The sequence below is a fragment of the Cervus elaphus genome, chromosome 19 (genome assembly GCF_910594005.1).
Source record: "Cervus elaphus chromosome 19, mCerEla1.1, whole genome shotgun sequence".
In the NCBI taxonomy this organism is placed as follows: domain Eukaryota; kingdom Metazoa; phylum Chordata; class Mammalia; order Artiodactyla; family Cervidae; genus Cervus; species Cervus elaphus.
In genome coordinates, this window is record NC_057833.1 from 76,025,528 (window position 1) to 76,037,744 (window position 12,217).

The following is a 12,217-nucleotide window of genomic DNA, read 5'->3' on the forward strand; positions in this document are numbered from 1 at the left end:
CACTCCCTTTCTGGCTGGGTGTCTGCATGTCTCCATGGCTGCCTAGTCCAAGGAGGCCGGTCGGGACTCTACTGTGCTCCTTCTAGGTAACACGTGGTTAACATTCCGCCTTCTCACCTCCCAGACTAGAACAGCATCTGCTGTAAAATCCCCCCAGGTGGGCAGTGACCTCTCTCAACCTAGGCTTTCACCTTTTAGCTCCACACCAGGCATCCAGCAATTAAGCAGCCTGGATGCTCGATCAGCATACATTATAAATGACAAATGCCGATTGCTTCACCTTCTGTCCCATTTCTTTAACTTTATTCCGTACTTCCCTTCTAGCCTTTTATGAATAACCCACCACGTTCTTTCGCTCAACCATTCCTTCTGACCTGACCCAGTACAGAGGGCAGCCTTAGCATCCACTGATTGCTCCACAGATTCCCACCAAACGTCTCCCAAATAAAGAAGGTGTCAGAGAGGGCTTCGTGATGTCACAGTGGATAAGAATCCACCTGCCAATGCAGGAGACACAGGTTTGATCCCTGATCTGGGAAGATCCCATATGCCTAGGAGCAATGAAGCCCAGGCACCACAACTACTGAAGCCCAGGCACCCTGAAGCCCGTGCACCACAAGAGAAGCCGCCACAATGGGAAGCCGCAGCTATAGCAGGGTACGGAGCAGCCCTCACTCGCCACACTTAAAGAAAGCCCAGGTGCAGCAATGAAGACCCGGTGCAAGCAAAATAACAATAAAATAAATAAACATCAAAAAAGAAAGTATCAGAGAAATGTCTGGTGGAAAGGAGTTTATTACAAATCGAAGAAAGAGGCTTCGGTATGCATTCACAAATGTGGCACTCAGGCTCCTCAAACATGGGGTGTCAAAGGCTATTACAGAAATTGGAATGACCCTTGTACAGTGCTATGTGGGGATCAGTAACTGACAAGAGGGGTGAGGCATCGAAGGAAATCACCTGAAGCTTGAAGCCAGTGTGCTTATCCACTCAGAGACAGCAGAGACTACGGCTACAGGCTGACCACTGAGGCACCTGTGAAACGGGCAGCTAAGGGCGTGCGGCCGTCGGGGGAGCTGTCGGAGGTCCACCCCCTGCAGACCCGGGGCTGGGCGGACGGCGGGCTCAGCCCGGGAACTTGGCGAGCCGCTGCCGCGCGCGGGACAGCCGCTCCAGCCGCTCCTTCAGGAACTTCCTCTTCTCTCTGGTGTCGGTGCGCTCCTTTAGCAGCCAGTCGTACTGGTCCTTGTCCTGGAGCAGCTGCAGCATGCTCTTCTTGAGCTGCTCGCCATACGTCCGGAGCATGAAGAACTGGATGGTCAAGGGGATGTGGCTGGAGATGCGGGTGCTGACCTCCTGCGAGGAAGGAAGGCGCAGTTCACACGAGGGTCAGGGGCCGGGGCAGCCAGGAGACCCTGACTTCACCTCGGCACTCCGGCAGGGACCCAGTCCTCGCTTGGGTTTCAAACCCGCCCGCATCCTGCGGTCTGGGCAGCACCAGGATAGGGACCCACCCTGACTCTGGGCTCCCACCAGCCTCTCCTGACCACTGAATGGTTACTGCTGGTGGAAGAGGGCAAAACGTGCCCTAAGAAGGTAAATGCACGGAGTACTAAAACGACGGAGAACAGACCTGTGGACGCAGTCTGTGGGTGGGATGAACTGAGAGGAGCATTTAAACATATGCATCACCATGGGTAAAGCAGATAGCTAATGGAGAGTTGCTATATAACACATGGAGCTCAACTCCATACTCTGTGAGGACCTGGAGGGGTAGGATGGGGGTGAGGGAATGGGAGCAGGTTCAGGAGGGAGGGGACATATGTGTATTTACAGATGATTCTTGTTGTTGTATGGCAGAAATCAACATGACATTGTAAGCAATTATCCTCCAATTAAAAATAAAATGTAAAAACCTACATTTTAAAATTATTTACAACTCTGCCTAGAAGATTCTATAACCTCTTTTTTTTTTTTTTTTAAATCAAGGCTGAAATTATTTAGCACAAAAGGAGGTGGGCTCTCAAAAGCCACAGAAGGGAGCCCTCTGAGTTCTAAGCACGCTGGAAGTCACTTTCAACTTTCCTTTCTCCCTCTTCCTGAGGGAGTCCTTCCTGAGACAATACCCCCTTCCCACCTCACCCATGTCCTCTGCTCTCTTTTGGTCTATTAAAAAAATGTATCCAAAGAATAAATTTAATCAGATAAATGAAAAAAGGCAGACACCCAAATGAATTTTTTGGCCAACCCGATATTAATTTGCTTTACTTGACTATTTTCCTTTGTTTCTGCTGGACTAGGCAAAGAAAGAGATTCTCCCTCTAGACCCTCGAGAAGGCACCCAGCCCTGCTAACACCTTGACTTTAGCCAGTGAGGATCATACTTGATAGGAAAAGTAGGGAGTTCTCCTTAGTTGGGACAGGGCAAAGCTGTCTGCTGGTCGACTGGTTTCAAGTAGCACTGAAGGGACCAGATGAGGCAAAAAAATTTGAGGTATAAAAACTGGAAAGAGCAGGGAGAGTGTAAAACCACCACTCACTGCAGAGGGGTGAGTGTTTGTTGGGAAAACTCAGGAGAAACAGATGTAAAACCACCACAGACAGTTTAAGAGAATCAGCATGATTAACAAATGTAAGACAACATACAGAAATCAACAAATGAGATGTCATGGAAGAAAAGTCTCATTGACAGGAGGTACAAAGATGAGAAAAGAAGTAGGAATAAACTCCAGGTGTGTGTACCACCTACACAAAGAGAACTTTAAAACACTTCTGAGACTCCCCAAACGGATATTTAAGAAGGAACATCAGGGGTCTCCTGATGTTCTTGGATAAGAAATTTTTTAAAGGCACAAAGGTGTCAACTCCTCCACTGCAGGTAGAAATTCTTCTGAGGAAGGACTTTGGCCTGTGGTCTGCAGATTCAGCACCTGCCTGGTTTTCTGCATGGCTTGTCCTACCTACCTCAGACTTGATGAGCCAGCCTCCATAACTGCATAAGCCAGTTCCTTGATTTATACTTATCGATATAAAACAAGCCCTAGCCTTTCCCCAGATATAATGGTCAGTTTCATGTGTCAGCTTGACTGGGTTGTAGATCCACTTATTCAGTGGAACTCTCATCTAGGTATCACTGTGGAGATATTTTGTACATGTGGTTAATAGCTCCAATCAGTCAACTTTACGTAAGTAAAGGAAATCATCCTCAAGAATGTGGGTGGGCCTCACCCAAGCAGGTGAAGGCTTTAATATTTGTGTATCTGTGTGTATTACTCAGTCTCAAAGGTTCTGCCAGACAGCACTGGGGCGGGGGTGAGCTTGGCTGCAAGAGAAACCAAGGGGGCACAGGGCTTCCCTCTTTAATGGCTTCACACACACCCATGCACATCCCAGGGTCTGCAGAGTTCTGACCGTTTGAGCTTTGTTGCTCAGAGTGTATCCCCATCCAGCAACATGGCATCCTCTGGGAGCCTGTCAGTAATGCAGAATTGTGCCCCATCTCAGACCTGCCCCCCACCACCACATTTGCATCTCCGGAAGATCCTGGAGATGTGTGAGCATGGTTGGTGTGAGAAACTGCCTGAAGTGATGGAGACATCTGGTAAACCAGGAGGTTGCCATTTGTTTTCCTGTCCAGACTTTCACATACCCCCAGGCTCTGAGCTGTGCATCCTTCTCTAGATGAATTAGATGGGCCCTCAAGTTATTTGAAATGTAGGGTGCATGTGCTACATTGCTCAGTCATGTCCAACTCTTGTGAAACCCTATGAACTATAGCCTGCCAGGCTCCCCTGTCCATGGGATTCTCCAGGAAAGAATACTAGAATAGGTTGCCATGCCCTCCTCCAGGATATCTTCCTGACCCAGGCATTGAATCCATGTCTCTTACATCTCCTGCAATGGCAGACAGGTTCTTTACCACTAGTGTCGCCTGAGAAGCCCAAAATGTAGGGTAGCAATCAAAGTATAAGTCTCTGTGAGTGGCAGCTTCTCCGGGGCCAGTGGTCACTGCCGTCCACACTCCTCCTGCTGAATATTCACAAGAACCCTGGGAGGAGGTAATCACTTTACCTCCTTTTAGAGAGGAAAGCTAAGGCTCAGAGAGGTTAAATAACTTGACGGAGGCCACACAGTCAGCCCAAACCAGATGCAAGCAGCTCTAAGTAACAACCCTTCTCATGTCTGATCGAACTGCTCCTACAGAGGCTTACCAAGGGCTGAAAGATGGGCCTGGTGGTCCCCTTACAGAGACAAGACTGAAGAGACAAGCTCTTCATTCTCAGAAAAAAAGAATGGATGAGAAGCACTGTCCCGAGACTAGCAGACTCACCTGGTGGTACGCAGTCAGGTGTTGGAAGATCTCAGCTGCGGAGGGCTCTGAGGGCTGGGTTTGTTGAAAATGGTTTGATTTTTGCTTCTTTTCTTCTTCTGCCTCCTTCTCTCTGACCTGTTGCAATGCACGCCGGTACACCTGGTCCTGGCAGTAGACCAACTGCTCCATTTGGAAATGTAGCCGGATGGACTTCTCAGCTTCTTCTTCTTTTTCTAATCGAATGTCTTCAATTTTGGACTATAGCAAAAGAGAAACACAACAGAATTTCCATCGAGAAACAAATCACTGGGTCACAGGAAGATAGCTCCACTGCAAAGGCCACCTCTAGCAGGTGCCATCTAGAAGAGTTGGTGGCTTTGGAGCAGCCTTCTATCCCCACAATAGCTTCTCTGGGCAGGGAGTGGGGCTTCCCATTCTGGGCCGAGGGTCAGAATTTCCCAGGAAGCATGAGACACACAGATGACCAGACCTTGCATCCCCAGGGCCTGGGAACCTGCATGGGCTCTGTTCTCAGGCCTGATTTCCAGCTTTCTTCCTTTTCCCTTTTATAGACTTTTCCATCTGAGGAGGAGGAATATTTTTCTACCAGAGAACTCACAGGGATAAGATGGGGGCCAGATTCTATCAGTCAAATTCCATATATTTCATGTTCCTGGAGTTTAGAGGAACTGGCTGCCAGAAAGTCAAAGAGGGGACCCTTTACACAGAAAGTTACCTGGACCCCCTGACTTCACTGAATGCCAGAGTATGATGTGTGATGCCAAGTGTGGTCCTAAATCTTCTTCTCTATGTTCCTTCTGACTCAAAGGGCACTCTTAGTCCTATTCTGGAGATGAGGAATCAGAGGCCCAGGCAGGTTAAGAAGCCCCAAGACCTCTGGCTTGCAAAAGGCAGAGCCAGCCCTCCCATCTCTGCTGGGTGCTGGGTCTAAGGTTGGCATCCCCACCAGATTCATACATTGAAAGCCTAATCCTCAACAGGACAGCATTTGGAGGTTGGGGGTCTTTGGGAGGTAATTAGGTCATGAGGGTGGGGCCCCCACAAAGCGGTTAGTGACCCTCTGCGAAGAGACCCCAGGGAGCTCTCTTTCTACCCCTGCCCTCAGCCTCCTGTTTCGTGAAGACACTAATGAGAAGGCCACCAGCACCTCCATCTGTCTCCTGGACAATGAGAAATAAAATATTACGTGTCTGCAGTGGTATTAACTAGGCAGCCCAAGCCAGGACTAGGGGGAGCCCCGGTTCCTAGATCGGATGAGTCTTTCCTATTTGGTTTCCTCAATGAGTTTCCAGATTCAGGACATTCTCTTCAGCTGTAACAGGGTTCCACACTTACTATGGCTCTCCTCTGTTCCTGGGACTAAATATTTTCCTTCTGAATTCTTTCTCTCTTTCTCTCCCTCTTACTGCCTTTAACGAGACATCACTGCTCATATCTTAAATTCACTATTGATCTTGACTATTTGCTTCTCCAAATACATAATAAAGGTTGAATAGTCTTAATCTAAGAAATTTGTTTTCTAGTGTCAGGCCTACATTTTTTTTTTAAAGTAACTTAATGGTCAGTTTTACCTTGGCAGTTCGGTGGAGGTTGAAAAATTCACTAAAGTGTTTTCCTGAAACATCTGTGAAGGTATTCCGGATTATATCTGGTGAAAGAAAGACAGAGATGTCCAGTCTTGCTGGAAGGACCCATGACTTCATAAATTGCAAAAAATAAGAGGATGAAACAGTAGAAACAGTTCCGTGCCTCCCTCTTCCCCACCCCCAATCTTCTTTCTTTCTGAAGGAAGACGGTGTGCTTTCTTACTCAAAAACATCCTGGAGGAATTTTAAAAATCTAAATGTCTCCTGAAATATTTATCTGATGTTTAAATTTTCATCCCAAGTATAAATAGTTGCAAAGAATGCAATTTCTGTTGCTATAAATAGTTTAATATTTATAGTAAAACACATCACTTTTTAAAATACATCAATGGAATCAAAATAGCTCTGTTATCCACTTGAAAGAAATAGGTGAACAAACTCGTTTCAATCAGAAAACTTACATTATTTCATTTTATTTTGAAACTCATATTTCCACTTGACTTCCTCACAGAATGTTATCTTAGTTTGATGTACAGTATCTTTATGCTGGGAAATTTATTTTTGGCCACACTGTGAGGCATATGGGATCTTAGTTCACTGACCAGGGATTGAATCCTTGCCCCTGTAGTGGAAGTACAGAGTCCTAACCACTGGACCAGTGCTAACCACTGGCTGCTATGCTTTGAAATGTTTTGGCTATATATTATACTTTTCTCAACAGAAATAGGTATGTAAATAGAAAGCCTTGAAGTATTACACAAGAATTTCCTTTGGGACTGAATGAAGAATGCACAATTGATCAACAAGACACCATTACAGACTTTAGTTTGTAGTTATTAAGCCCGAAGGTAAAATTTAATTAGAAATACCAGGGAAGCCACTCAGACTTCCCTGGTGGTTCAGTGGATAAGAGTCCATCTGCCAACGCAAGGGACCCAAGTTTGATCCCTGGTCCAGGAAGATCCCACAAGCTGAGGGGAAATTAAACTTGTATACCACAACCACTAGGGCCCCTGAGCTGCAACTACTGACCCCGCGTGCTGCACCTACTGAGGCCCACAGGCCCTGGAGCCCGCGGCCCTCAACAAGGGAAGCCACCGAAACGAGAAGCCCGTTCACGGCGACTGGAGAGCAGCCCCCACTTGCTGCACCTGGAGAAAGACTGTGCGCAGCAAGGAGGGAGACCCCGTGCGGCCAAAAATAAATAAAAGGTCAAAGTGGGGAAAAAAAAAACACATGTCTTATCAACTGTGAAAAGGCTGTCCTTCCTTCACCCCTTCGAGTTCACGGATCCTCAAGATGATGACTTGAGGCTAAAATGAGACCCTTGAAATCTGAGTGAGGAGGGTGTTGGCCAAGGAGATGACAGAGAAGAGATTCAGGAAGCTCAGAGCAGTAAATAGGAGACCAGGGAGTGAAGATTCTCGAGGAGAAGCAGGTGGTGAGTACTGTGAGGGACTGTGCTTCTCCTCCACAGAGCCGACGTGGCTTCTGATTGGCACGTGACCACGCTGACACCGTCTCAGGTTCATGCCACACTTCAGAGGATCAGCCCACTCCCATAATGTACAGCTGTTTAGTCAACCTTACTCCTCAGAGATTTCGAATAAACAATAGTGCTTTGAGATTGTGAAGTATGCAAAGTGGTGGAGTAGAGGGAGGTGAGGTATGATAAGAAACATACTTCTGGTTCCTGTCCCTGGTTCCTAACACAGAGCTCTTAAACCCCTTAGAATATCCTGGAGCATCACTTGTTCTAACGAGGTGGCCCTAGACAGCTTCACGATGGGGCTGGTCACCAGAAAGACCAAGCCTTTGATTAGAAGCCTGGAACTTCCAACCCAGCTTCCCCCTTCCCAACTTCTGGGGGCTAGAGGACGGGCTGGAGATTGAATTAAAAATTGATTATGCTTCTATGGGATAATTGATTGTGTGTGTGTGGGTGTGTGTGTTAATAGCTCAGCCATGTCCAACTCTTTGTGACCCCATGGACTGTAGCCCTCCAGGCTCCTCTGTCCATGGAATTCTTCAGGCAGGAATAGTGAAGTGGGTTGCCATTCCCTGCTCAAGGGGATCTTCCCGATGCTGGGATCGAACTCAGGTTTCCCTCATTGCAAGCAGACTCTTTACCATCTGAACCACCAGGGAAGCTGGATAATTGATTATACCTTCATAAAAACCCTTAATGACCGGGCTCAAAGATAGCTATGCTGGTGAACATGACCACATGCCAAAAGGGTGGTCCCGCCCTCACCACTCCTCCGACAGAAGCACATGTGACAGAAGCACGTCACACCCTATGCATATCTTTCATTTGCAAACTTTCATTGCAACCTTGCAGTATTTCATATCTAACACCAGTAAACTGGTGTGTGTTTGTGTGCTCACTCAGTGTTGTCCCATTCTTTATGACCCCAGGGACTGTACCGTCAGGCTCCTCTGCCCATGGGATTCTCCAGGCCAGAATACTGGAGTGGGTTGCCATTCCCTTCTCCAGGGGATCTTCCCAACCCTGGGATAGAAGCCCCATGTCTTTTGCGGCTCCTGCATTGGCAGGCAGATTCCTTACCACTGAGCAATCTGGGAAGCCCCACTAATAAACTCGTAAAGGTAAGCAAATCCTTTATAGCAAACCAGTAAAGTAGAGTGTGCTCCTGAGTTCTGTGAGCTGTTCCAGCTGAGTATGGAACCCCAGGATTGGGTGGTGGGAACTGTGATTTGTAGCTGGTCACTCATCAGTACAGGAGTCTCAGACACGGAGCTGCCATCCACAGAGGTGGGTCTTATGAGCTGAGCCCTGAGCTGTGGGTCTGTGCAAACTCCAGGCAGTTAGTGTCAGAAGGGGAATGAATTGTTGGACACTCAGTTGAAGTCTGGAGAAGACTGATTGGGTTGCTTGTGTTGGAAAACACCCCAGCAGGAAATATTGATAAAATGCCTAAAGTAAAACCAAGAACCCACCTGTCACTGTGTGCAGCATGTCCACAGCAGGCTCTTCCAGGACTTTGACCTGCTTTTTTATGATGATCTCAAACGTCTTATAATTCACAAACCCTGGCAACTCTCTGCCACGATACCGATTTTCAAATTGCCTGATTTCTTTAAGTATGGCTTCATAACCTACAGAAGGAAAGGATAGCTCTGAATTATTTTGCAGAAATAACCTTGCTGGTTTGGCTGAACACAGTAGCATTCTGAACTTCCTGAAAATACAGAGGAGCAAGAAAAAAAACACATCAAATCTGATTTTCAAATTGAAAAAGATTCAAGAATTGCAATAAAGAAACAGATTTTGAGAGAACTGTCCTTAGTCATCTCAAGATGGCACGTGTAAGCCAGGGAAGGACATCGAAAAATAGCAAAAGCAGAAACTTACTAAGACAGAATTTTAAAAAATTTTGGCTTCACCTGACAGCATATGGGATCTTAGTTCCCTGATCAGGAATTGAACCAGGGCCCCCTGCATTGGACGGTGGAGTCTTAACCACTGGACCACTGGGAAAGTCCCAAGACATTTTGGAAAAGGTAACTTGAGTAGGAAATTTGGTAAGTTAAATTTGATTTTGTAAAGAAAATTGTATCATAGAGTACTATGACCTGCAGACACTTTAAAAAATAGAAATGGGGACTTTCCTGATGGTCCAGTGGTTAGGACTCTGTGGGCACAGTGCAGGGGGTAAGGGTTTGATCCCTGGCTGGGGAACCAGGATCCCACATGCCGCTCGAGGTGGACCCACTAAAAAAAAAAAAAGAAATGACCATAACGCCAGCTGGAATCAGTGACTCAGCATATATTCCCAGGTTGCAGGAGTAAAACCTATTTATAAACCAGAGGGATAATACAGTTGGATTATTAATGTGATATGGTATCACTGCTTACCACATAAAGCACTTAATTTTTTCTTTATATTCTTGGAATTCTTTTTACTCTAAACAAACTAGGGTGTAAAGAACTTCTTCCATGGGTTGGGGAGGGGAGGATGATTCAGAAGGACTAAGGTTCCTTCTTTTTGAAGAACTAACCAGGAATGGTAGCCTGGTTACCCTCTTTTGGTCAGGAGATACTTTCTCAAAGGCATTTAAAAAAAATTAAGATGTAATTGACATACCATAAATTCACCATTATTAAAGTATATGTTTAGTACATTCACAAAGTGGTGCAAACATCACCACTATCTAATTCTCAAGCATTTCCACCACCTCAGGGAACCCTGTTTCCACAGCACTCACTCCCATTCCCTCTACCCAGCCTTTGAAACCACTAATCCATTTTCTATTTCTATGGATTTGTATGTTTTGTACATTTCATGTAAATGGAATTGTACATCCTGTGGCCTTTTGTGCCTCACTTCTTCCACTTAGCATAAAGGCCTCTCTAGTACATGTGAGATGGGATCTCGTTGTGGATTTAACTTGCATTTCAGATGGCTAACAATATGTGTGTGTGCGTGCCCAGCTGTGTCTGACTCTTTGCCACCCCATGGACTGTAGCCCCCGAGGCTCCTCTGTCCATGGGATTTTCCAGGCAAGAATACTGAAGTGGGTTGCCATTTCCTTCTCCAGGGGATCTTCCTGACCCAGGGATCAAACCCACGACTCTTAGGTCTTTTGCATTGCCAGGCAGGTTCTTTACCACTAGCACCACCTGGGAAGTGAAGTCCTATAAAGACTACACCCTTATCATATACATGATTTTCAAATACTTTCTCCAATTCTGTGGAATGTCTTTCCACTTTCTTGATCATGTTCCTGGGTAGTGTTCTTTGATATGCACACAAGTTTAAATTTTGATGAAATCCAACACATTTTTTTCCATGTATTGCTTCTGCTTCAGGTGTTCTAGCTAAGGAGACCAGTACCTAATCCCAAGGTCACAAAGTTTTAAACCTATGCTTTTTTCTAAGAGTTTTACAGTTTTGGCTTGTACACTTTGGTTTTTGATCCATTTTGAGTTTATTTTTGGATAGGAGGTGCATGAGGGGGGTCCAAATTAATTCTTATATTTGGGCACCCAGTGACATGGAACTGATCATTTGTTGGGAGGAATTTATCATTTTAAAGAATGAGCCATTTTTCTCACAGGCTGTCTGCCATAAGCACTTTTGCCACAAAAACCTGGCCAGGCAACGCCACGAGGGAGCTTCTGGAAGCCAAAGACTGTTGTTTTCTTTGAAAGGGGTTAGCAGGGTGCTCCCCTTCCCCGACATAAGAACACACTGCATGGCAGGTGTACAACTCTCTGCTCACAGACTCAGCTTCTCTAAGCTGCACAAGGGGGAGGCAGAGGACAAGGTGGTTGGATGGCATCACAGACTCAATGGACATGAGTGTGCGCAAACTCTGGGAGATCGTGAAGGACAGAGGAGCCTGGTGTATTGCAGTCCACAGGGTCGCAGAGCGTCGGACATGACCAAGCAGCTGAGCAATAGCAACACATGGAACAAAGACTGTGGACACGTGACCAGCCCAGGAATGAATGTCCTGGACTTTGGTCCCCAAAGTTCACACCCTGCCCTGCCCTCTGTGCCCTCTGCCAGGGAATAAAGGTGCAGCCTCTGAATTATGCAGAAACTCCCTTGATTTCTCTCCCCATGTTCATTACTCAAAGCCAAGGAGGACCGTCAGTTTGAACCGCTGCTCAGTTTAAATAAATCATGAAACCACCACCACCCCCCACCACCATCAGATTGTTGGAATAAAAGCAAATTGAAATTTCCCTCAGCTGCTGCAGTTTTCTCATAGGTCAATATATGATTTAGTTTAGGCTTTTTAAAATAGTAAAAAAAAAAATAAGTTTCAGATCACATTTTCTACTTTTCTTAGACTCTTGAGGATTTGATGATGCAAGGTGGTACCCAAGATGTTGTTGTATTTTCTCTTCACCACTGCAACTGTAAGGGCTTCCCAGGTAGCACAGTGGTAAAGAATCCACCTGCCAACCTGGAGACATGGGTTTGATCCCTGGGTGGGGAGGTTCCCCTGGAGGAGGAAATGGCAACCCATTCCATTAGTCTTGCCTGGGAAATCCCACGGACAGAAGAGCCTGGCAGGCTACAGTCCATGGGGTTGCAAAGAGTCGGATGACTGAGCAACTAAACAGTGACTATAAGATCCATTACAGGACACATCAGGTTTCAAGGCCTCAGTGGGTTAACCAAGATGGAACCTGGGTTATTTCAGGGGCAGCACCACTGGGAACACAAAGGGCATGATACGCATGGCAGGCTCACCTGCTCACTGTTGGGGGAAAACTGATTCTTCCAAGAGTCATGATTGACATGGGCCATTGAATCCGCAT

General features: G+C 46.3%; 1 protein-coding gene across 2 annotated transcripts in view; it reads right to left on the reverse strand.

The window, feature by feature from the left end:
* Positions 1–777: 777 nt before the first annotated feature.
* The window catches only part of MX1 (MX dynamin like GTPase 1), a 46,315-nt gene continuing 34,875 nt past the window's right edge, over positions 778–12,217 (reverse strand). For both annotated transcript variants that reach the window (XM_043873606.1, XM_043873605.1), the window contains 4 exons: positions 8,881–9,039; positions 5,905–5,981; positions 4,331–4,570; positions 778–1,356 (listed from right to left, as the gene is read on the reverse strand). In XM_043873606.1, the coding sequence (XP_043729541.1) occupies positions 1,126–1,356; positions 4,331–4,570; positions 5,905–5,981; positions 8,881–9,039 (707 nt within the window). In that variant the 3' untranslated portion in view covers positions 778–1,125. The remainder of the gene's footprint in view (positions 1,357–4,330; positions 4,571–5,904; positions 5,982–8,880; positions 9,040–12,217) is intronic.